General features: G+C 55.8%; 5 protein-coding genes across 5 annotated transcripts; 3 read left to right on the forward strand and 2 right to left on the reverse strand.

The window, feature by feature from the left end:
- Positions 1-1,465: 1,465 nt before the first annotated feature.
- TRIREDRAFT_6057 (uncharacterized protein) lies at positions 1,466-5,275 on the reverse strand (the record flags this gene model as incomplete). Its single annotated transcript, XM_006969800.1, has 3 exons — positions 1,466-2,582; positions 2,643-4,709; positions 4,890-5,275. The coding sequence occupies 3 exons, from the start codon at positions 5,273-5,275 to the stop codon at positions 1,466-1,468; spliced, it is 3,570 nt and encodes a 1,189-aa protein (XP_006969862.1).
- A 6,011-nt stretch (positions 5,276-11,286) lies between these two features.
- TRIREDRAFT_82599 (uncharacterized protein) lies at positions 11,287-14,044 on the forward strand (the record flags this gene model as incomplete). The annotated part of the gene is made up of 5 exons (XM_006969806.1): positions 11,287-12,279; positions 12,340-12,475; positions 12,542-12,741; positions 12,803-12,943; positions 12,998-14,044. The coding sequence occupies 5 exons, from the start codon at positions 11,287-11,289 to the stop codon at positions 13,838-13,840; spliced, it is 2,313 nt and encodes a 770-aa protein (XP_006969868.1). The 3' UTR covers positions 13,841-14,044.
- Positions 14,045-14,792: 748 nt separating this feature from the next.
- TRIREDRAFT_82601 (aldehyde dehydrogenase) lies at positions 14,793-16,897 on the forward strand. Its single transcript, XM_006969807.1, has 3 exons — positions 14,793-15,008; positions 15,095-15,202; positions 15,304-16,897. Exons 1-3 carry the CDS (start codon positions 14,880-14,882, stop codon positions 16,795-16,797), a joined length of 1,731 nt encoding a protein of 576 aa, XP_006969869.1. The 5' UTR covers positions 14,793-14,879; the 3' UTR covers positions 16,798-16,897.
- A 3,410-nt stretch (positions 16,898-20,307) lies between these two features.
- On the forward strand, positions 20,308-21,911 carry TRIREDRAFT_112532 (uncharacterized protein; the record flags this gene model as incomplete). The annotated part of the gene is made up of 4 exons (XM_006969808.1): positions 20,308-20,640; positions 20,692-20,843; positions 20,943-21,147; positions 21,231-21,911. The coding sequence occupies 4 exons, from the start codon at positions 20,308-20,310 to the stop codon at positions 21,909-21,911; spliced, it is 1,371 nt and encodes a 456-aa protein (XP_006969870.1).
- Positions 21,912-22,352: 441 nt separating this feature from the next.
- On the reverse strand, positions 22,353-23,709 carry TRIREDRAFT_82606 (uncharacterized protein; the record flags this gene model as incomplete). Its single annotated transcript, XM_006969817.1, has 4 exons — positions 22,353-22,557; positions 22,613-23,372; positions 23,462-23,507; positions 23,578-23,709. The coding sequence occupies 4 exons, from the start codon at positions 23,707-23,709 to the stop codon at positions 22,500-22,502; spliced, it is 996 nt and encodes a 331-aa protein (XP_006969879.1). The 3' UTR covers positions 22,353-22,499.
- Between the last annotated feature and the right edge of the window lie 1,157 nt (positions 23,710-24,866).

Genomic DNA, 24,866 nt, shown 5'->3' on the forward strand with positions numbered 1-24,866 from the left:
GGCCCGCTGATGACGACTTACTCGTACGGGGGGGGACTCAGGAGGACCAATCAGGGAGGGTCGCGAACGGCGGGGGGAAGAACACGTGAGGGGCTGCGCAAGCCTCTTGTGAAGGATGATGAATGCAAGGGTACGCCATCCTGTCAAGATCGAAGGATGAATAAGTTTAGGATCTCATATCAATCATATGGTGCCATGGATCTCGATAAAAATGCATCTTCAGCCATTGTCCTCGTCCATCTAACAAGGCATGTCTCTAAAATATACGATCCATTTCCCCAACCCCAGCAATACACCAAGTCCCTCCAGCCGCAGCATCTCATCACCCACTCATCCAAGCATCCAAACCCCCAACCTCACGGGCACCTCCCATTCAGCCACACAAACAAGCCTCAAGCCCATCCAGCCATACGAGAAAAAGCACGCCCCCCCAGCAACCTCACCTTCTCACAAAAGAGCAACCTTACACAAATGCCTTGCCCCTTTCGCTGCTCCAGCCCCAGTTTCCTAATTAGGCCATCCCCTCGCATCTGAATGGCTGGCATCCAACACAATTGAGCCCCACCCGATGAACCCTGAGAAACATCTTTACTACTATCCTGACACATGTCTCGCCCTGTCCTTGTCGTCTCTTCTGGCATCGAAGTGACCTTGTTACTCGCTCGCACACACAATCAACTTGAGTAGTGGTCTTGCTCATTACTTTACTATTAGAAGCGAATCTCCAAACTCGCCAACAACTCAAGCTCTAGCAATCCGGGGTATTCGTCCACCTCTTGCACTGCGTTCAGCCCATCTTCCTCCTCAGCTCAAAAGATACAACCATCGAGATGAAAACAACGATGGTCCCGCCAGAAGATAACAGCAATCAACAAAACAAAAGGCAGAGGAAGAATCCACAAGCCTTGAACGTAAAGAGCATCAAAATGACTGCTAAATGGTGCAGTAAATGAAAACATATACCAGCAATGAACCCTCCTATTTATCCCAAAATATCTCGACGTCTTTTTGTATAATGATAATGAACGTGTTTGTTCCCCTGCTGTGGAGCAGGTAAGTGTAGAGCGTGCCGAAAAGTAATGTCTGTGCCATCTTTGTCTTTTTTTATTTTCATATATCGTCTTGAAGTTCGACCATTTGATCCAGTGCCAGTGTATGCCCGCAATTGAGGGGAAAAGGTCCATGCTAAATCGCGGAAAGAAGAAAAGAAAAGAAAAGAAAAAAAAAAAAGAGACAGAAAGAAAGATACGCTTTATCAAAAGATGTTTGTCTCGCCAACGCCTGCTGAGTCAAGGCCATATAGAATGCAAATCGCTCATTATATATGCCGCTCGCTCGTGATAATCCGTGTATGAAAATGATAGAAGAAGAAGGGGAAAGGTGAGGTCCAAGAGCCACGAGGCTCCTCTTGTACTAACGTCGTAGGATAGGTAAACCAGGTATGTTTTTTTGGTCAAAAAAAAATTCAGCCAGCCATCTTGCGGAAGCCTTCAACGCCAAGAAGCGGCACCTCGACATCGTTGAGCGAAGTGACACCCTCGTCGCGGCGTCGCTCGACAAAGTTGTTGCACTCCGCCACCACAAGACTCCATTCGGACAGTGCCCGTCCCGAGTAAACCAGGTTCTTCAGAAAAGCGCCGGCGGGTTTGACGGGCCCTACTCTGGCTTCGCCGGTCCATTCGTCACTCGGTGTCGGCTGGACAATGGGAGAAGGGAGTAACTTCAATTCGCTGGGTGTCGAGATGCCGCTGTCGGTCTCCGAGCCGCTCGTGGAGGGCTCTTCTAGGATCACCCCGCCGTTTGCGAATGGCTGTCGCTGAGCCTCCAAGACTGGCGAACCAAGAGGGCTTGCATTCGCGTTCCTTGCCGCCTGCACGAGGCCGCCTTGAGAACTGCCGGAAAATTTTCTCGTCGGTATCATGAGCGGGGGCAACGTCGGGCCACCTCCTCGCTTTGCCTTGAAGCCAAGCCTTGATTGGGCTGGCGTGGGGAGTCTCGGGCACGCGAGGGTGCGGTCGAGCGTAGGTCCCTGCTGCTGCTGCGGCCAGCCCAGGACAAACTTGAAGGTAAACTTGGGCTCTTCATAGACCGGGTTGGAGCCATCAGAGTCCACGCTGTCGTCGGAGCCTGCCGTCTTGGGTGGGTTGGCCGCGGTGAGCTGCCGTGACCGAGAGTTGGCAACCTCCCTGCGCGCGTTTTGGAGTCCCTCGTCCGTAGAAGGCTTGCTTTGCGACGCCTCCGACGTTGTCGAGGTGGTAGAAGCCGTTGAACCAAAGGACAATAGCTTGAGAAATGACCACTTTCTCTTTGGGTCATTCTTGGTCACGAGAGCTGTGTCGGAGGTTACCTCGTTTGCGGGCGTGACGATGCTCGACGCCTTGGTAAACGTATCAAACGTCACGAACAGGCCCGGCTGAGGCACAGCAACTTCGTGCTTGATGATGATGAATCGTTTTCCCAAGGTCGGCGACATTGGTGCTGTGGCAGGAGGTATCCGGCAAGCATCTTCGGCAGCTTGCTTCAGGTAAAGGTAGTGTGACCAAACGCTCTTGAGCCTCTTGGACGCCAGTGCAAAGATTTCCCTACGGCGTAGCGGTTAGTTCATCGCCTCTGCACCAGGCCGGCTCGTTGATCCCACTTACATGTCAATGTCGTTCTGGCTGCCCTTGTCGCGACAGATTCGCCAGCAGAGCAGACGCATGTAGTACGCGCGCACCATTGGACACCAGTTGTTGAAGAACGCGTTGAAGGTCTCTTCCGTTAGCAGCCAATCGCGACACACCAGCAGCTTCTGTTCAGGATCCTTGGCAATGGCATCCCACACTGTAAAGATGAAGGAAATCATGCGAATCTCGGACAGCGTGTTGAGCGAGGACAACGCAATCTTGCACACGTCAATCCAGAATGGCCAGTCGATGTAGCACGTTGGGTACTCGTCGGTCTCGGCCCGGTGGTAGATGAGCAAGACCTCCTCCAACAGGTCACATAGCATGGAGCACGCGGTGCTGTTGTATCGTGACGTCCTGCTCGTGGCGGCTTTCAAGAGCGCAGAAAAGGCCTCGGCGAACGTGTGTCTCGCCCCCGCATATTCAAGTGTCCTGTCCGCTAGAATGTCCCTAAGCAACACTACCAGTCTATTCTCCGCCATGCTCTTCATCAGGTTGTTTGGCGGCATGGGCATCTGCAGGGCTGCTGCTTCTGCTCCTCGCGGTGAGTTGGCCAGGAGCGATCCGTGAGGAGGCTCAAGGGCGGCCTGACGGTGGATGGTGCCGTCGAGAATCGACAAGAGCTGTGCGTGAACAAGCACAAAGGCTGGCGACTGTGCCTTTTCCGTTAACGAAAGACCTTCCGGCATGAACTGGTCTGATAGGAGGTGGAAGTATCGGCAGAAGATGAAGAGGAGGTCGGTGTCGCGTCCCTTCCAGCGCATAACCCACGGCCCCGTCCACGGCACCCTCGCCACAAGAAGCGGCATCTTGGGGATGCGCTTCAGCGTAGCCCACAGCGTTCGAGGCGAGGACCAGGCCAGAGAGCTCAGCTTCGGCGGGAAGGAGGCTACGATTTCTTCGTCGACGGGTTCGTTGCAGCTGCGGCCAAGGCCCATGCTCTCGGAGACACGGCGGATCAGGTCGGGCGTCAACCCCCACAGTCGCACTAGTATATCAGCCACCCCAGGCGCAAAGAAGAAGGCGTACGCGCACGTCTTGCCGGCGAAGTCGATCAAGCTCGGGGGCACGTGGCGCAGCGACATCTTCTCGACGACAAAGGCCATCTGCCTCACCAGGTTGGACACGAACATGGTCCTGATGTTGTGCTCTGCCGACTCTGCCAGCATGGCGGACTGGTCCGAGGTCTGCGACGAGTTGGAGGACGAGTTGGTGGAGGACCTCGCGCGCACGCGGTCCTGAGGGGAGCGGTCCGCCAGGGGCACAAAGCACGGCGTCGTCTGGCGCCACTCCATGCGCATCATGACGGTGGTGGCCGTCTCGAAGAGCAGTTGGCGGTCGAGGCCCGGGACCGGCTGCTGGTGCTGCACCTCGAGCATGTCGAGCACGGCGCTCCACCACCTGTGGAGCACGGAGGCCCTGCAGTCGACATCCTCGGGGCGCAGCCCGGCAAGCGGCTGCTGGCTGGTGGCGCTCTTGAGAAAGGGCAGAAGCAGCGTCTTGACCAGGGCGCACTGCTGGGCGACGGGCTTGGAGGCGAAGCCGCGGATCTCCAGGTCGAGGTTCTTGAAGTGCGACCACAGCGGATCGGGGATGCGCGCGGGCATTTCGCTGGCCGACTCATCAGCGGTCAGGGCCGTGGAGTTTGTCTCGGCGGAAGAGGCCGACTGCGAGACATGCGTGTCGATGCTGCTGGAGCCCGGCTGGGCCAGGCTGGTGGCAGACGAGGCGCAGCTAAAGTCGGAGCCGATGCTGTCGCCTGTTGACTTGGACAAGGCGGTCGCGGGCTTCTGCTTGATTCTGGCGAAGTAGCTGGTGGCACGAGCGAATCCCTTTGTCGCCGGCTTGGCACTCGCGTCGACTAAGCGGCCCTGGCTCGTCTGATTGGTCGTAATTTCCGTGATGCTGGCCGTCGCAGCCCGTTTCAGCTTGTCGAGGCTCGATTTCGCTTCCGGCTTCACGTTGGCAGCCGCCGGCGCCTCTGATTGGGTCTTTGCATGCGCGCGCGACAGCGGCATCCACGACCTCTTGAAGCTGGTGAAGCTGGCGGCTGTCGAGGTCGATGTCGAAGTCGACTGCGAGCGGTCCCGGGCAGCTCGGCCATCTGCGTCCTCGAGGGCGACGGGGAACTCGTTTGCTGTGGCGGGCCGCCTCTGCTCGCTGGATAAAGGAGCTGCTGCTGCTGCTCCTGTTGCTGCTGTCGCCTGGAAGTCATCCTCGAACGGCGCATCTCGAATCGTCGCTAAGCTACGCAGCCACGAGCGAGACCCGTCGATGTTGGAAGCTGCAGACCTGGTGCGCAGATGCTGCAGGGTTGTTGGTGAAGAAGGGGGTTTTGGGTCGTCATTTTCGGCGGGGATGGAAGGGGGCGGCTGGCTGTCGAGGGTGAGAGGAGGGAGAGAGATGTCGAGCTTGAGGTCGAGATCGGTGCTGAAGGAGGGGATCTCAAAGGTCGCGAACTCGGCCAAGCTCTTGGTGTGCGAGCCCGCCTGCTCGGACAGGAGAGGCTGCCCCAGGGAGGGCGACTGTGATCGCGGTGGGAGAGACGGGAGGTCGGGGGTGGAATGGGACGATCGAGAGAAGGAGGAGATGTCCACGGCCGGGGCCATGACTGTCGTTCCGCTCATTGCATGGCCAGCACCGCGGCAGTGGCAGTGGCAGGCTCAGGATAGTTGGTGCGGTCGTAAGGTGCGGCGAGACGCTGTCGCTGTCCAGAGCGCCTGTGTCGACCCGTGATGCCTGCCGCGAGTTATTAATTCAGCATCTCCATGCAGCGAGAGCCGAGTGAGGTGGTCGGTATGGATATTGGTCCGTGGATGGCAGCCCAAGCAAGTTCTCTGGGCGAGCGGGACAGCTGCTCTGCTGCTTGCTTGCTCGAGTGCGGGATATGAGCGAGTGCCAGACTCAATGCCGCATGTGAGGGCAAGGGGGCAGAAGCAGCAGGGTTTGGCCGATGCAACGAGATTGGCCGCCGAGCTGCAAAAGAAGGAGGTGAAGCGAGAAAAGAAGGGAAAACTGGAACAAGAGAAAAAATCACGATAACGATAGAGTGACAAGGCTTCCGGGAACGGTCTGCGACCGCATCGAGAGATGTTTGATTTCTTTGCCACAGCAGCCTGGCCGCTGGGGGTGAAGCATTGGCTAAAAAATAAAATCACGGCAGTTCTTCGAGTCGAACGATAGCTGGCTGCAGCGCCTACATAGGTACCTTACTGTACATACATACAACTACTACTGCCCGTAATACTACTTGGAGAGCTCTGCTCTGCACAAACCAGCTGCCGATTGCGCCCAGGAGAGCGGAACGACGGAGATGGGCAGATTGGATGCGGCTGCCGGTGGCGTCGGCTAGTGCAGCAATCCCTACCTACAGCTGCTGGGCCTCTGCTGCTGCTCTTGCAACTGAATGCTCACAGCAAGTGCTGTACTCTACTCTACAGGTAGTAGGTGGACGTTGATGGAGCATCCAATGTAATATTACAGCATCAAGGCGTGCGAGCTGCATGTGGAGGCTCCATTCAGGGGATCGGGGCCTGGCACTAGAGCCCGTTCAGTCCAGGTTGAGCGCCAGGCTTCCGTTCGACAGTAAGGTAGGTACATGTATGTACACCTCATGTATTCTACTGCTGCTGCTTCAACGGTCAGTGACTGACGTGTTTGCGCACGCACTTGGCTCCTAGGTAGACTCTTGTTGACTCTCGACTGCACAAACCAACTGCTTTTCTGTCGCCCACCACTACATACTGTGCTGGACATACATTCAGCCTATTTGCCCCGAGCGCAAGAGTGCAGATCTGGAGCGGCGCGCCACAGCCAATGGTCTGGGCTGATGCATTCGAGCTTGCCGTCATGTTCACGGCCAATTCCGTGCAAATTCATGCGCGACGAATGCGGGTGCATGTACGGAAACAAGCAACCTTTTTGAGGGGGGTGGGGGGGGGTTACAGTGTGAATCTGACTGCTTTTTTTTCTTATCTCTGTCTTTCTATTCCCCTTCCTTTTCCATTCCCTCGCCTTGTCCCTGCAATTCGTCAACAAGAAGCGAAAGAAAAAAAAAGAACAGTCACCGAAAAAAACCCAAAAAGGAGATCTTGTTCTTTTTCTGCATGCTTTCTGCCAGATGTTCCAAAAACTTGGTGGCTTCGTCTATTAGCGTCGGTGGGCTATTAGCTGCTGCCGTCCCTTGGCCAAGTCCCATCCCAATCCAAGCCACCTCATCCGAATTGTCAACAAGTCCCATCGCTCGTTGATCGGTCATTTGCCCATCTTGGTAGTAGCCGCACATAATCTGACAACTGACAGAGCGCGACGACTGTTTCGCTAGCAAGTTTTTGGTTCTCGAGTGTCTACAATCCTGTTTGAGAACATGAAGACTGATTTCAACACTAATACTGCTGCTACTACATGCTACGGAGTACTACCTTGACCATCTCGATCGTTGCCCAGGATGCAAAAACAAAACCGGGGCTTTGAGGAGGTTTCGATCCGCGGCGACTTTGTCCAGGGCATCATCTCGTCTCGCCTTTTTGTGCTGAAAAGAATGAATGAACAAGACAACTCTGTATTATACTTGTACAGTAGAGAGCACAACCATTGTTGTTCACCCTCAAAACCCCACAAAAGAAAGAAAAGCATCGCTGGCGCAAGGCAGCGAATCGCCGTTTTTTTTTTCCTCTTCCACGGAAAAAAACACCAAGCCACCGGCATTCGGACTCCGACGATAACACATCCCAAACGCCCTACCTTGGGCACATAAGCCAAGTAGGCGGGCAAGGCGGCCTAGGCGAACTTGGTGCGCCGTGCCGTCATCCAAGTGTTGGTAGCAGACGGAAAACCCCCCAACTCCGTGGACCTCTCCGCATCTCTTTAGACGCCACTGTCATTACGGTCTGGAAAAGCGCTGATCAGTTCCGTCACTGTTCAAGGCGTTGTGACCTGATCGACCATTGCTTGTGCTTCAGTACATAAGGTAGCCTTTCGTTGGCTGCCTCTCCCTTCCACGCTTTACCAAAGTGCCTCGACACACTGGAAGAGAGAGTAAGGTAGGGAGAGGTTGAGGGAGATGCGCATTATCGTACAGCTCAAGGTGTGCCTACCGCCTACCTTAGCTTGCCTAGCTCAGGTACGTGACTCGCACTAGCAGGAGCCGCGGGAAGGCAAAAAGGCATCTTAGCATCATGGGAAAAGGTTCCACGGATATCGTGCCATCAGTCGGATGCTTGCGCGTAATGAATTGAAAAAAAAAAAAAAAAAAAAAAAAAAAAAAAGCCCCCATCAAAAGGTACAGTACATGCACTGAGATGCCTGTATTACATGCGACGCCCTGCAGTCGCCATTCATGCTGGATGATCTGTCTGGAGCCCACGTGCAAGTGCCGGCTGTGAGGTGACCGCCTCTTTTGCCCGTCTGATGGCTCCATGTCACTTATATCCAGTGCAAGATGTCAGCTACCTAGTATCCATTTACACTGCCTTGTTGTCATTGAGACGCGATCCGCGTGAATAACGGCGCTCCCTGTTCGACTAGGACCTACATAGGTATTCATGTTAGCCCTCAGAACCCACGTCCTGAAGCATGCTTGTCATCTTTCGAAGCGGTGTGTCGTGCAACTGACTGCTATCAGTCACCATTAAGCCACCTGCAAGCCGGTTTCAGATCTCCGCTGTCTCACGCCTCAGCTCTCTTGTGAGCCGCCAGCCTCCTGCGAATGCTGTGCTGGACAACAGGTAGGTAGTACTAATAGTAGGAAGAACAGAGCGATAAGCAAGGGCAACACAGCGCATGCTGGACGACCCTCCTACTACTTGTGTGTATGCATTATTATGGGTTAGAAAAGAGTGGCTGGTCCAACAAGCTGAGCCGCGCAGGAGGGGGCTTGACCTGGAACAAGAAGACTCGAGTCTTGGAGCGACCCAGTGCTGGCGTTTTTGCTTGCGACAGGACTTGGGGGCAATAGATGGGAGTAGCAGCTCTTGGCAAGCATGGCTGCGCCCCTGGGATAAGCAGCGGCTTTCCTCGCAGACTCATGTTGCTTGTTCGTTACCTAGGTAGAGCGACGACTTGACTTTCTACCAACCTAGGTAGTGAGGACCCTGCTGCTTCACCAAGACATTAGGCTCTTTTATCCGACGCCGTATTTAGTAGTCTCGTTATACCCGAGCACGGCATGCGTCTCGACATCATTGGGGTGTACAAGACGATACCAGACATGCATCGAGGGACTCCAAGAACAATATCGGCAACCTGAGAATCCGACGCCCCAAAAGGAGGCGGCGATCTCTATTCTTGGCAGCTATTCTGTGTGCCCCTCGCACAAAGCAAGTAGCCGAACGCGACCCCAACCACACGACTACGCCAGATGTAGAGAAATGAGGATAAGGCGGTTGAGAGGCGAACAATCGAACAAAGAGAAAACAAGACAAAGTCTAAAAAAGAATGTCTCCCTAACGTCATGCACCATGCCCTTGGGGTTATCAAGACATCGGTGTTTGGTAATAGCAGGGAGATGATTTGATCTTGGCACGTTGATAAAATCCTTCAGCAATCCAAGCACAGGAAAAAGCTCGCTGCTGTACACACATATGCCGTTCAATGGTATCACACATGTTCAACTTCACGCTTCACCTCCACCTACCGTTCCTCCGCAAAGGGCCAATTCCAGCGCAGACGTTGATCCGGATGCTTTTCATCCCTGAACAAGGCCTGCGAGGCCCAAGCGACAGACATTGGCTGGGACCGCGCAACAAGGGTGCATCCATGGCCATGTCGTGAACCCCTTAAAGAGGGGGGCATCTCGACGGCTACAGGCGTTCACCGTGTGGTGATCTTCTTGTAAAGGAAAAAAGCAGCCACCGGTGCCTGTCGAGCTGAAAACGAAATGAAGTTTGAAACAGCAGGAAAAAAATTTCTTCTCAGGAGTATATGGAGGGGCATTGTGATTAGGTAAGCGACAGAGCCCGGGTCTTTGTCGGGCAGGGCTCGAGTCTGGTATTCAATCCCGTCGTAAATCTTCCATGTGCGTGCAACGTGACGATGGCGGGACTAGGGCTCGATTAGGTTAAGATTGACTGGCATCTCGGTAGTAGTACGAGTGCGAGTATCGTATATTGAGATGCTATGTTCTTCTCGAAATTCGAGATGATGTCCCCAAATCTTGATCTGCGTGGATGAAACGGCAATATCGAAGCAATGGATGATTCGGAGGCTTCGAAAAGTCGATCGGCACTACATAATTCCGACAGCCCGAGCAGATCAGCTTCTGCAGGACCCCGATCGACCCTCCCATGGCGCCCCACCGCAATCTCAACTGGTCTCAGTTGTAATCTCAAGGTCTCGAAGCCGTCTTCGTCCTTTTTTCTTGTCTTGCCCGGCGAACATCCCGTGCGTGCGTGCATCAAACTGTTTCTGTTCTTCCACGCCTCTCGTTATACATACGAATCCGTCCAACAAAGAAAAGCACCTTCGTGTTTGGCTCAGTTCCTTCCCCACTGCCGGCACTCGGAGTCTTGCACGTCCAATCGATTGGCCACGACGCAACGCATTTCCTCTTTGCCTTGTGCCCCCCTGTGATCACATGCCGGTCTCGCAGATGCTGCTGCGACTCCGTCCCTCATTGCTGCGTGTGCGTGACTTGTGTGCGTGAGAAGCTGAGGTCACTCTGGCAACCCCGAAGGGGGGCAAAGCAGGCGCAGCGTCGCTTGGCATGCTCGTGTCATCTCACTCACGGCCTCGGGCTCTCTTGGCGCATCTCACCAGTTTTCACAGATTCGCAGATCAATGGGATGACGGGACGCTGGGAGGGAAATAGAAAGAAAGAAGCAACTCTCTCTCTCTCTATACGGTAGTAATCACAAATCACAGAAACCACCACTTTGAACCCGGTCAGCCACGCAGCTCCAGGTCAAGCACCACACACACACCCCAGATAGTCGCTGCATGGCCACCTAGGTAGGTTCATGTACGGCATCCAGCAATCGGGCGCGCAATTGATCGCACTGCCCAAAAGAATCAAAGCCGGCTGTCGTCATTGGCGCCCACACTAGCCCGTAGCTGCCCCTTAGCCCCCCCTGCGGCCTGTTTACTGCCCTTTGACGCCCTGCGGCAGCTGCAGCATCCCTGCCCTCAGCCCAGCAGAGGTCGCCAGATCCCCCGTGCTAGCAGTCGCTCTTGACGCTGTAGCGCCACTGTAGCTCCCCCAAGCTCCCGCAGCTCCACCGGCCAGATTCACGTAATTTCACCTCCCGAGATTCGTGTTTTACGTGCAGGTGCCGAAGCTTCGACTCCTCAGAAGCACCAACTTGCATCCTTCAAGCACAGTCGTGGTTTGGACGGCTGTCTGTTATTACTGATTTTTGCATATCTTGGCCATCAAGGTGCGCGACCCGAGTGAGAGTGAATGCGCAGTCCAAACGGGCGCTGAGAGTAAGCTCGACCAACGTGCAGGTTCTCGCAGAGGCCGCCAACCGGAGTCGAATATCACCTACATACATACATACATACTGCACCCATCCAGACACCACGACCGCATTGCATTGCACGGCATTGCATTGCGTCTCTCGTCTGGACAGCAACATCCATCGCGTACATCGATACAGCAGCTCTGTAGCAGAACACCACCATCATGGCGTCGCAGCCCGACGGCGAGCAAGGGTCCGACGTTGTCGACTCGCAAAATCCGTACGCGTCCAGCAGCAAGTGGCGCCACCAGGAATCGACCAAATATGCCCGCCACGAGGCGCATCTCCAGGCACGCGGCGCTACGGCGTCTGGGACGACGGGCGAGCTGGCCAACTTCCTCAACTCGGACCGCGTCGAGCCTGAGGGCGAAGCACACCCGACAGGCAACTACCAGCCCATCCACCTGGCTGCTGGCAATGGACAGGCGGCCGAAGAGCATGCTCACATGCAGGAAGAGGTGATCGATGGCAGGGAAATTGTGTGCGGTCCATTGCTTAACTATCGCCGGATGGAAGGCGGCTACTGGTATGGAAGCGTCCTCATCGTGACCAAGGGTGGCGGCAAGGATGTCCTTCACCATCCGTCGCTGCTCTTGAGACGAGGTGGTGGTCAAGGACAGCCAGTGGAGATCCACGGTGAGCGCCTCTACTCAGACGTCCGCAACACGTTCTGGGCCTTTGACATCAGGGTGCCGCTCGAGCCCACGGAGACGAGATACGAATATGAGGCGCCGGAACTGCGGTACAGCAGCAGCCACAAGCCGCGCATCAACACCTTCTTCATCCCCGCCGTCAACGAGTCCATGCGCATCATGTTCTACTCCTGCAACGGCTTCAGCGTGGGCACCGACGAGGAGGCCTGGAGCGGCCCAGCTCTGTGGAACGACGTGATGCGGAAGCACACAGCCAGGCCCATCCACGTCATGGTGGGCGGTGGCGACCAAATATACAACGATGGCATTCGAGTCCACGGCCCTCTGCGCAATTGGACGGACATCAGCAACCCCAGAAAGCGCCAGGAGTATCCTTTCCCGGAGAAGCTGCGTGCCGAGTGCGACGAGTACTATCTCCAAAACTACCTGCGATGGTATAACACGGAGCCCTTTTCGACGGCCAACGGCCAAATTGCCCAGATCAACATCTGGGACGACCACGACGTTTGTGCAGTCGGCGATGATATCGCAAAAAGAGTTGCAAGCTAATGATGCGATCGACAGATTATCGACGGCTTCGGCTCCTATGTCCACAAGTTCATGCAATGCGACGTCTTCCGCGGCATTGGTGGCATCGCCCACAAGTATTACATGCTCTTCCAGCATCACCTCCCTCCTCCGGCGTCCACATACACATCTGGTGAGCGACCCCCTGCATAGCATGGATGGGTCTGAGCAGATGCTAATCGTGATCGACTGCGGACAGATTTCGCCGACAACGATGTCGATGGCACGCAGGGTATCGACCCAAACCAGCTGATCGACACATATGTGGCACCGCCCAAGTTTGACTCGCAATACATTATCGGGTCCAAGCCTGGACCCTATGTTGCGGAACATTCAGTCAACATCTACACCCGATTGGGTGCCCGTATTGCCCTGCTCGGCATTGACGCTCGAACTGAGGTAAGAAGTCGTCTGCCAAGATTGCGCAGTAGACGGAGCATCTTAGTTGACTGGCTTGCAGCGTACTCGACACCAGGTCAACTACCCCGAGACCTATGATCTCATCTTCCAGAGAGCGCGGGACGAGCTTGCCGCCGCCGCCAGATCTGGCCAGCCGATCAAGCACCTGATTCTGTTGCTCGGCATCCCGATTGCATATCCGGTACGTCTGCTATTCTGGGGAAGAGAGGGGACAAAATGCTAATTACAGCAACAGCGCTTGACCTGGCTGGAGAACATTCTTCGGAGCCCTCTGATTGGGCCCGTCAAGCTCCTCAATCGACGATTTGGCCTCGGTGGAGGCTTCTTCAACCACTTCGACGGCAGTGTAGATCTGCTCGACGATCTCGACGACCACTACACGGCCAAGACACACAAGGCCGAGCGAGCCCAGCTGGTTGTGGAGCTGCAGAAGCTCTCGGCCGAGTTCTCGGTGCGAACGACTATATTGGGAGGCGACGTTCATTTGGCTGCCCTGGGCCGCTTCTACTCCAACCCGAAGCTGAATGTCCCGGTGGAGGAGGACAGCAGATACATGGTCAATGTCGTCTCGTCGGCCATTGTCAACAAGCCCCCGCCCCAAGCGGTGGCCAACCTCCTGGCGCGACGAAACAAGATCCATCATCTCAACTCCAAGACAGACGAGACCCTGCTGGACCTGTTCAACAAGGATCCTGGCGAGTCGAACAAGACGGCCAACCACAACAACTGCACGATGCCCAGCCGCAACTATGCCCTGCTGACGGAGAACTCGCCCGTCACCGTCACCAACGGACACATTGCGCAGATGAATGGCGAGATGCCGTCATTCGAGGGAGCCGACGGCCACGCGCACCTGCACCAGGGAGAAGTCGATGCCGGCACTTCGCACAAGGCGGCCGACGATGTGCGGCACGGGCAGCTCCACGACGGCAGCCTGGACATTTGCTTCAAGGTCGAGATTGACCAGCATGACCCCACGGGCCAGACAGAGGGCTACGGCCTGACGGTGCCGCTGCTGACGTTCCGGCCTAGGACTGAGGCGTCGTCAAGGCCTGTGTCCACTGCTACGAGCCAGTAGGAGGACAACTCGGCAGAGGTGCAAACGTTGAATTAGTCTTGTAATATGTGTTTCATCATGAGGAATCATTTCCCCTTTTGAGCTGAGGGGTCATGGGTTTGGATGGCTCAACGGCGGAGAAGAGATGGGAGTGAGCAGCTGGCGTTTTGCAGCTCACGAAGCGATACCAGCGGGACAAAATGGCAACTGGAGTCTGTTTGCATGGAACTTTTTTTCGTTTTCCCTTTTCGTTGTTTCTGCTCTTGTTTTCAATCTTGGGCCGTATAAGATACCTAATTCCTACCTTTTGTTGCAGCGTCCATCAGTTGTCTGCTTGTGATGAGGGCTTGTGTGGTGTGTGATGTATTGAGTTGTGAATTGAGCTATAACACATCGTGGTCTTGTCTGGACGAAGCAAATTTTGACTTTTTTGTGTGATGCTCAATCCTCTATAAGCCGAGTTTGGTGCGTGAGGCGTAATACTGATGGAGTTGTACAATGGAGTCTCATGATTCTTAGAGGACGACCCCCACCTCGAATCCAATTCATCTCGAACAGGAAATGCTTGATTCACGTTGGCAAACAATGTCCAATCGTCAACGGCTCTCGACGGAACAAGCGATTGGCCGATTTCGGGGGCCCCCAGCCCGTCGAATGCCCCAGAACGAGTCGATGAAATCTGCATTCCGGGGAACGTCGAAGAAGCAGCTCCATCCGCCTTGCTAACCTGTTAGTCCAGGAACCCCATTTGTCGGATGTTTTTTCGCCTCCCCCACCAGCCCCCCTCATCTCCAACTTTGCGCCCTCTTTTCTGTCGTTACTAACCCGCGATAAGCCGAAGCTTCCATTGACGATAGCGGCTAACAGATAAATATAAGTTTGGGGGGAGAGATCACAGCTTCACATTCTCTTTGCTTTTTCTGCGGGGACATCTTTTCTTCAAACAGGAACGACTCCTTCATTTTGATAATTCTGTCGAGTCGTGTGTGTTTGTGTGTGCGTGTCTAGGATCACGAGAAGACGAAAGAAGATCGAAATCAAGAGTTCTAGCAGTTTCACGATGCAGTCTGCCGTGCTGAGACGAGCGGGAGCAAAGGGCCTGCGGTGCAGCAGCAGAGCGCAGGTCCCGCGGGCGTCGCTGGCGACTCTTGCGTCGTTTCGGCCTCCTACGATCAAGAACGAGCCCAACGTGAGTTTTTCTTCGCTTCCGACGTGATGATGATGATGCAGGATGTGGAATGGGAAGCGCTAATACGGAGTTGTGTCTGTCGGTAGCAACACTATGCCAAGGGCAGCAAGCAGCGAGAGGGCTTGACGGCGGCCGTGGAGAAGTTGCAGAGCAAGCTGCCTCTCGAGGTGCCCGTCGTCGTGGGCGGCAAAGAGGTGCGTCTCTTCTTTATTTCTCTTCTCTTTGACATGTTCAGAGAGAGATCTAGCTGAAGTTGTGGGAGAGAACCAGCAGACTGACCAGATGGGCTGCACAGATCAAAACCTCGGCCCTCTCACGGCAGCTCAACCCGTCGGACCACTCCAAGATCGTGGCCTCGTACCACACGGCGACGCCCGCCGACGTGTCCAAGGCCATTGACGCCGCGCTGGCCGCGAAGCCCGCGTGGGAGGCCCTCCCCTTTGCGGACCGCGCGGCCGTCTTCCTCAAGGCGGCGGACCTGATCTCGGGCAAGTACCGGTACGACATCATGGCGGCGACGATGCTGGGCCAGGGCAAGAACGCGTGGCAGGCGGAGATTGACGCGGCTGCGGAGCTGGCCGACTTCTTCCGCTTCAACGTGCAGTACGCGCAGGAGCTGTACGCGCAGCAGCCCGAGCACCACTCGCCCGGGGTGTGGAACCGGCTCGAGTACCGCCCGCTCGAGGGCTTCGTCTACGCCGTCAGCCCCTTCAACTTCACCGCCATCGCGGGCAACCTGCCGGGGGCGCCGGCGCTCATGGGCAACGTCGTGGTGTGGAAGCCGAGCGACTTCGCCATCGCGTCCAACTGGCTCGTGTACAACATCCTGCTCGAGGCGGGGCTGCCCAAGGACGTGATCCAGTTCGTGCCGGGCAACCCCGAGGAGATCACCAAGACGGTGCTGGCGCACCGCGAGTTCGCGGCGCTGCACTACACGGGCAGCACGGCCGTCTTCCGCAAGCTGTTTGGGGCCATTGGCCAGGGCGTCGCCGAGGGCCGGTACCGGTCGTACCCGCGCGTCGTGGGCGAGACGGGCGGCAAGAACTTCCACCTGGTGCACGAGTCGGCCGACGTCGACAACGCCGCGGTGCAGACGGTGCGCGGCGCCTTTGAGTACCAGGGCCAGAAGTGCAGCGCCACGTCGCGCCTCTACGTCGCCAGGTCGGTGTGGCCCGCGTTCAGGGAGCGCATGGTGGCCGAGACCAAGAAGCTCGCGCAGGGCGTGCCCTGGGACCACGCCAACTTCATGGGCCCCGTCATCCACGAGGCCTCGTTCAAGAAGCTCGCGGGCGCCATCGACGAGGCCAAGGGCGACGGCAGCCTCGAGCTCGTCTTTGGCGGCTCGTACGACTCGTCCAGGGGCTACTTTGTCCAGCCGACCATCTACCAGACGACGGACCCGGCGCACCGCTTCCTGTCGACCGAGTTCTTCGGCCCCATCCTGACGGCGTACGTGTACGACGACGCGGCGCCGGACGCGCTGGCCAAGGTGTGCGAGCTGGTGGACTCGACGTCCGAGTACGGGCTGACGGGGTCCGTCTTCGCCAGCGACCGGCAGGCGGTGCGCTTCGCCGAGGAGAAGCTGCGCAACGCGGCGGGCAACTTTTACATCAACTGCAAGAGCACGGGCGCCGTCGTCGGGCAGCAGCCGTTTGGCGGCGCGAGGGCCAGCGGCACCGACGACAAGGCGGGCAGCGCCAACCTGCTGACGCGCTTCGTCAACATCCGGTCCATCAAGGAGGAGTTTGTGGCGACGACCGAGGTGCTGTATCCCAGCAATGAGGTGTGAAGCCGAGGCTGATGGAGAATTGAGATTGAGGGATCAATGATGATGGCGGCGTTGTTGTTTTTGGTTTGTGCTTTTTTTTTTTTTTTTTTGCGTTGTTGTGAATTTAGGCATCTAGGGTAGGATGCTGCTGGCGTTGAGCGATGAGGATCCGTGCAATGCATACCTAGGTATGATTCTCTTTGAAATGATACATTATTACATACATCACATTATGTACATGAATCAGGTCCTCGTGCAATCAGGTGAATCAATGTGATAGAATGTCTGCTCGTGCGCTGTGTTACTTGTCCCCGATATTTTCTTTTCAAAGTGCAATGCCAATTCCTCCCAAACACGCGACACACTTTTGACGCCCAGGACCGGAGGCACACGACTATCCCAGGACTGCAAGTGTGATTCTACTAGCCGAGTTAAAACCTTCATGCACACGAGAGTTAACACTTGTAATATGGAATTTGACAGCATGAGGCTGAACCTTGGGGAAGGGCGTCTGACTTAAAATTGGCTACAAGGGGGGAATAACTGGAGAGGCAAGTTGAAGGCACTGCCTCTTGGTCTTCGTATAAACGAGGTCAGCTCCGAGCAGAGAGGAATACGTCAAGTACCTTGATGGCTGGCTGTATGCGTTCGTCATCAGTCATTTTCATTAGAATTTTACTTTAATCTAATTAGTGTTGTGGAATAGGTAGGCTTGATTTGCAATTGCTTGTTGAATGAAGCCAATTATTGTAATTGTTGGTTGAGTTGGCTTTTTGAAAGAGAATATCGCGTTCTTGATGGATGGTATAGGTGGTAGCTTTGAAGTGCTTTGTTAATGCGGGTCGCTTGTAGTACCTAGTCTACGAATATCTGGAGTTCTGCTGTGTATGCCGGTCCCCTTTCGATGAGCAGGCTTACTAGATGAACTATCCAATCTCATTACAGCTTTTGCGCCTGCTACTGCTGCTATATAGACAACAAATATTCTTTGCAGCTTGGGATCCGAGACTCTCTTCCATTGGAATTGTCCAACCACAGTTCATGCCTGACAATCCCCCATCTCTTCACAATAAACCACGACCCAAGAGAAACACACAAAAAAAAAAGGGTCAAATTCTTCTCCCCTCTCGTTAGTAGTGCTGTGTGGCGCTGCCCACTGTAATCACATCACGTACCGTAGTGTCATTGATACCCCAGGAAGTTGAGCCAAGTTTTGGTCCACAGGACACGCGAGCTTGTCCAACGTGGTTATCGATCCCTCCCGCCAACATGCCCGTGGGGTCCGTGCATCGTCATCTGTTTCCCCAAACCAAGCAAGCAAGATACCTGATACTAGATGATGATACCTACTAATGGATGGTTGCCTTGAGGAGGAGACATGTCCGTCCAATTGCATCGGGTGATGTTTTGTCTTGAGCCTTTGCCCTTTGCAATTGGGTGATTGATGGGACCTGACACGTGCTTACACTACTTTTTGTGCTGGAGCATGTGAAACGAGTACTACATCTATCTTGTACGAAAGCGGTAATTAGGTAGAGTAAGACTTTGTACGATTTGCATCAACACCGTGAAGATGAGTTTAATTCTACCAACTCATCGACGAGCCATCTCCGATGACATTTCAATTGTATTGCATTCCATCAGCATATCCAGCCAAACTCTTCCGCTACAAGCCTCAGCCCCCTCCCCTTGTCATCCATGGCTCTCTCTAGCTCGCACGAGAGCACGAGACTCACCGGCGAGGTCTGAGAGGTCGGCAATCCGTCTGCATCAGACGGCAAGTGGGACCATCGGAGCGAGTCAAAACAGCAGCAGAATAACATGTAATATGTACTACTACTAATATATCTAGAGAGAGAGATATGGAGTAGAGACATCAAGAGAGCTTGCAGGGTGGTTCACAAGGGGGTCGTGGAGGCGGGCTCGCCCACATGGGCTGGTCCGGGCCGCTGATTCGTCGGTTCGGCGGCGACACCATGGAGAGCACGCGACACTTTGCTGGATGATGCTTGGTCAATTCAACGAGGCACGTTGTCAATGGTCGTTTTGGGACTCGAGGGCTTTTGTCGACGTTTATACTACTAGTAGTACCAATTTGGCGGAGTGAGTGCGAGGAGCGAGGAGATGAGAAAGGGGGGGGGTTTGGAGGGCGGAAGAGGGAGCGGTAGGAAGGGGGAAGTGTGTGTGTGCTTCCCATGTGCTTGTATCAACTACGAAGTACCTACCTAACCATTGACTCTCCTCGTCCTCCTCGACGGAAGCGCCTCATCGGAAAGAGCACCGCCCAAGGGACGGACTCCTTCGTACAGTCTACCTGAAAAGCGAGATAAAGTCGCCATGGGCAGCGGGAGCCTGTGTCACTTGGTTCCTCTGCCCTCAGTCTCACCTCGCCCTCTCTCGCCCTTTTCCTCTTCCTCTTCTTCTTGTCTTCGTGTAATTCCTCCTCTTCCTTTCTTTTCTTTCCCCTTTACTCTTCACTTTACTTGATCATCTTCACAGAAGAGCTCCATTGCCCTCGATGCAAGGTGCATAAGTGGTCTCGTGCCCACCCGCTGCCCTTGTGCTTCCGCCGTGATACCTGCCCACCTATCACCAATTCGGGCGTCTTCCCCCAATATCCAACGACAACATTTTTCATCGCCAGCACTTGTCCTGTCACCGACCACCAGTTTACTTCTTCTGGACTTTGTCAATCCATTACCCTTTCGACATTCTCCCGGTCACACAACCGATTGCAAGGGCTACTGCGTACAAAGCACACAGCATATCCGATCCGAAGGGCGTGGCGGACCATACAACAGCAACGCACATTATCACACAAAGCTGCAACGCCAACGAAAACCACAACTCTCCCAAAGCTTATCTCTGCCAAATCACCAGCTGCAGCCCAAACAAAGACCCTTGCATCGAGACACCAAGGGAAAAAAACTCGATTTAAACCCGCATTTTCTGGCGTCTTAACGCACCGTCGCCCGCAGATTCTGGTGCGCCGTTGCTCAGGGAACCTTCTTGGCCGAACCCCCCCAAAGAAGGCCTTGCTCTCTCGATCCTGTTCCACCCTCGTCAAAGGCGTGGTGCCGCTGTCGTCACTCAGCATCAGATAGTATCTGCTGCCAGCTCCCCTGCTCTCAAAAAGACCGGGACCGGTTAAGGGGGGGGAGAGAGAGGTTTTTCGATTGGGGAACTGCGCCTCACGAGCTGCCGCGTTATCCAAGTTCAGCTCACTCCCAATTCAGTTTCAGCCCATCGATTCTCTAGTGCCCGCTAGATAGAACGGCGCTGCTGCTGGTGGTGGTGCATCTCGTGTTATACACCCAGTCGTCAGTTCAAGAAAGCTGCGACCTGCGGATCGCCGAGCCTGGCCGAGAGATTCAGACGTGCCAGATCCAGGCTTGCACGACAAAGACACACACACACTCACACTCACACTCACACCTGACACACCCCCCCAAGTTTTGACTTGCAGAGATTCGTCATCCGCACGATAGTACAGTAGGTACGCTACTAGATACTACCCGAACAAAAGTGGCCATGCCTCGCCCAGCGCTGCCGCCCACGCCCGGCTCCTCGTCCGATATCAGGGGCAAGGATGGCGCGCAGCAGCTCGCGTCCCTGCAGCTGGCCTTTGAGCTGCCGCCGCCGGCAATCCACGATGCCTCCCCCGTCGACCCCAAGCTCTCGCCCTTGTCCGCCGCCAGCTGTCCTCCTCCTCCTCCTCCTCCCCCTCCTCATCCCCATCCTCCTCTTTCAAGCACGACAAGTGCAAACACGGGCCTAGTAGGCCTGGACACTGCTACCTCGCCCAAGACCCTGTATCCCATGCAGGCGGCCGAGACGGTCAAGTCCCGCAGACGCTCATCCGCCGTCACCACCACCACCACCACCACCACCTCCTCCTCCTCCTCCTCCTCCAAGGCGTCCTCCGGCAAGGCCACCACCGCCGGCAGCAGCAGCACCTTTGCCCTGCCGCCGCCGCCCACGCGGTCCAGGAAGATTATCCAGATGAAGCCGCGCACCCAGCAGAGCACCGCCGCCGGCGCCCACTCGGCGGCATCCACCACCAGGGAGTCCGGCCGCGCTACCGGGAGAGCCGCCGCCGCCAAGACGGCCGCCGACGCCGGGCCCGGAGCCGGAACCGGGGCCGCCTCCTCCTCGGCCAAGGGTAGCGGCGAGCCCTCCTCCTCCTCCTCCTCCTCCACCAGGAAGAAGCAGCCCAGCGCGACCAGCGCCGCCGGCAGGAAGATTGCGCGCAAGACGGCCCACAGCCTGATTGAGCGGCGGCGGCGCAGCAAGATGAACGAGGAGTTTGCGCTGCTCAAGAGCATGATTCCCGCGTGCACCGGCGAGATGCACAAGCTGGCCATCTTACAGGTTTGCCCACCCCCTTTTCTGCCCTTGGTCAATTGGATCCATTTTTTCTCCCCCAAACTCTCACACATCTTTATCATTTTAAGGCCTCGATTGAATACGTCCGCTACCTGGAAGACTGCGTCGCCAAGCTCAAGGCCCAGCAGGAGCAGGCCAAGACCAACAGCAACAGCAGCAGCAGCCGTCCCGAGGCCGCAGCCGCCTCGTCCTCGTCGTCCCACAGCCCGCTGCCGCCCATCCGCGCGTTCCACCCGACGTTTCGCGATGAGGATCCGGCCGACGTCGAGATGACTGACTCGGACGCTGCGCCGTCGCCCGTCTTTGCGCCCCAACAGCAGCATAATCATAATCATCATGATCATCAGCAGCAGAACCAGCAAACGTCAGTGTCCGTCTCGCCCGCGCTGCACGCCCAGGACTCGCGCTACCGGCAGCACTCGTACTCGTCCGTGTCGTCGTCGACGGCGGCGGCGGCAGACCAGCGGCACTACAGCTACAGCTACAGCTACAGCGCGTCGACGACGACGACGACGACGTCGCCCGCCTTTGGGCCGCAGCTGTTTGCTGGCAGCAATGGTGCGTATGGCAGCACGTCTGCATCCGGGTCGACGCTGACGAGCCCGGCGCTGTTGCCGCAGACGGATCTCGACCACGAGGCTACGGCGGCGCTGCTGATGCTCAACTGTGATAGGAGGGGGACGGTGGGGAGGAATGGTAATGGTAATAATTATCGGGCGCTGTCTGTGAGGGATCTGCTGAGTTCATGATGGCGGCTCTTTTTCCTTCGACTTTTATTACCTTATTCCTCTGGTTTGACCTTTAGTATACCCTGGCTGCAATGATGCGATGACTTTCTTCTTGTTTTCTTCTGTCTTGCAATTTCACATTATCCACCTCGTGTTTGGATAAGGGGTAGTCTACCTAGGTATCTACCTTTCATAATTCAAACCAGTAGCAGAAGCTTCATGCTTGGAGTATCGAAGAATAAAAGGGGTTATGGAGGCAAGACATGGATGGGTCTTTGGATGGCAACGGGATTCTCACAAGACTAAATTTCGCCAGAGCTACTCATTCAGTACCTCTTTGGCTATCGCATTTGTCTTTTTTGCGAAAGATGCTCCTGTTTACCGAGAGTGGTATCGCAGTACGTCAATTATTGTTGTATAATTCCGCATGATTATATGGCGGCAGGGTAAAGAATCACTATAATACGGCAAGGGGACTTTATCCAATCGAGCGCGGCCAATCCAAGGAGCCTCGCTCAACACACACTTGGTGATATTTATACCTTACTCTCGCTCTCTAAGTCAAGCCAACCTCGTGCCGGCTTTCAATTCCTCCTCTTCGCTTCTATGTTATGCTTTTAATCTATCGCTGCCGGCAATGTCATCGTTGGCATCCTTGACGAGGAAGCTGTCACAAGCTATCAGCAAAGGCACATCATTCATATCCAAAGGGTAATACTCACTTGTACCACAGAATGGTCGGCCCAATCGTCATCAGATGCCACAAGCTGTGGGCGTCGATGCAGCCCAGCCACGGCGGAAAGTCAAACAGCTCCATGCTCATAGCAAACATGACCCAGGCCACGGCCAGACCGGGCCACATGGCCCACACGCGGCGCGACTTGCGGTACCGGTCGAAGCTGAACCAGCTCCACAGCGCGTTCTGGATGACGCCCAGCACGACGTTGGCGGCCATGTTGTACGTGTAGTCCCAGCTGACGCCCTTGAGGTAGCCGACGTGGCAGGCGTACAGCACGATGCACAGGAGCGTCCAGGCGCGCAGCACGGAGCGCCGGCGCGGCGACGGGCGGTCGAGCCGGAAGATGCGCACCAGGGTGTAGTACATGCCGTACAGCACCGACGCGCCGGCGGCGAAGTAGTCGAGCTGCTCGGTGGCGGCGAAGTCGCGCGTGTGGAAGATGGAGCTGAAGACCCACGAGGCCAGGCCAAAGTACGAGAAGGCCTCGTAGTACGGCCGCAGCGAGTAGCCGGCCGGGATGCGGGCGCGCACCTTCTTGAGCCCCTGCCAGTGCGCCCAGAAGTTGCCGAGGGAGAAGAGGACGGAGAAGGGCTCCTGCATGCCGAGGAAGCGGTAGAAGGGCCACTTGCCGTGGAACTGGACGACGGGGAGGTCCGAGGCGACGCGCGAGGCCGTGATGATGTGCTGGCAGGCGTAGTCGCATTCTGCGGAGCAGTCCCAGAGGAGGAGGCGCCGGGCCAGGGCTGGGATCGTTGTCAGCAATCCGTTTGTCTGTTGCGTTCATATCGTGTGCTCGTTTAGCAATCGGCTCGCGAGAGAGAGAGGCGCGTACGGATGGGAGTGGCTTTGCCGGGAGCGCAGTTTTCGGCTTTGCAGATCTGGAGCAAGGCATGAGCAGTCAGCAAACGATGGCGCGCAGCATGAAGCAGTGAGCAAGGGCAGACGCACGTCAAGGCATTGCTTGAACTCGGGCAGCTGGTCGCCGACGGAAGCGAAGCTGGCGCCGGCAAAGAGGGCCACGACAAGCAGCATCAAGGAGATGGCGCGAAAGCCTGGGCTCCCGCCATATGGAACGGTCATGATGCCAGCATCGACGGAGGGAGGAGGAGGAGGAGGAGGAGGTAGCCAATTGACGAAAGAAAGAGCAGAAGAGAACCTCAACAGTATCAAAAGAAGTAATAGTACGCCAAGAAAGAGGGGACGTGGATCAAGAGGCCACGGAACAATTAGCAATTATTGGGTGGTGGTTGAAGCTGGATTGGATCTCCCGGAGAAATTGGAATGGAGCCAGATGTCAAGTGTCAAGCTCGAGGCTGTCACAGACTGGCAGTCTGGAGCAGCGGAATATGGGGCGGGCCGGCTTGGGCGGGGATTCGGGGTCATTCCGGGCGGGAATTGGGCAGCCAGTGAATGTATGTACCGGTACGGCAGGGGATGGCGGAAGCTGCAAGTGGTGATGATGGGTAAATGATACATGTATGTACATCAACTGAGAGAGGCCAGTTGCAAGGTTGTCTGGTCATGATATGGCGAAAGATGCCTGCTATTGTAGCTCGGAGTATGGCTAGGCTTTGTACTCTGGCAGTCAGTCACCGCAGTGTTTACTTCCGACCCCTTGTTGCCCGCAATGGCGTTCAATTGATGCTGTAAATCAGGCTATCAAGACGGCACAGGGGCTGGTTTTCCTGCGGAACTGCAGGTTCCAAGAGATACATGCCTAGTATTACTGGACGAGAGTGGCCTATCAGCTAAAAGTCTCGAGTGGATGGCGCTGGCGTTGAGCAACTCTTTTACATTCCATCTAGGCAAGGCTAGAAAAACACGTGCCAAACTCGACTGCGAAACCGACACAAGCGTCTTCAGTACCAGTACTTGCCAGCTCCACGTCACACCTGCAGACTTGCCACGGCCCCTCAAGTACCGCTCCGTATCTCGCCCGCCAGAGAGCTGCGAATCCATCTCCTGCATCATCATCATCATTATCACCGCTTCACCACCGCCAGCAACAGCGGCTCTGCTGTCTCGTTCCTGCATCCAGTCACCCAGGCATCATTACAGGCCTGAGCAGCCTCTCCAAGAAGCAGAGCAGCGCATTTCCCTCCCTGCAGTTTAGCGCTGTTGGCGCCGCTTCCGGTTCAGCCTGTGCCTGGATCGTTCGTTGCCCACAGCAACCGGCCCGCCGCTGATTGGCTGCCGTGGTTCGCAAACAACGAACCCCAAAAATAATCCTGGGAATC

Source organism: Trichoderma reesei (assembly GCF_000167675.1).
Source record: "Trichoderma reesei QM6a unplaced genomic scaffold TRIREscaffold_43, whole genome shotgun sequence".
Lineage (NCBI taxonomy): Eukaryota > Fungi > Ascomycota > Sordariomycetes > Hypocreales > Hypocreaceae > Trichoderma > Trichoderma reesei.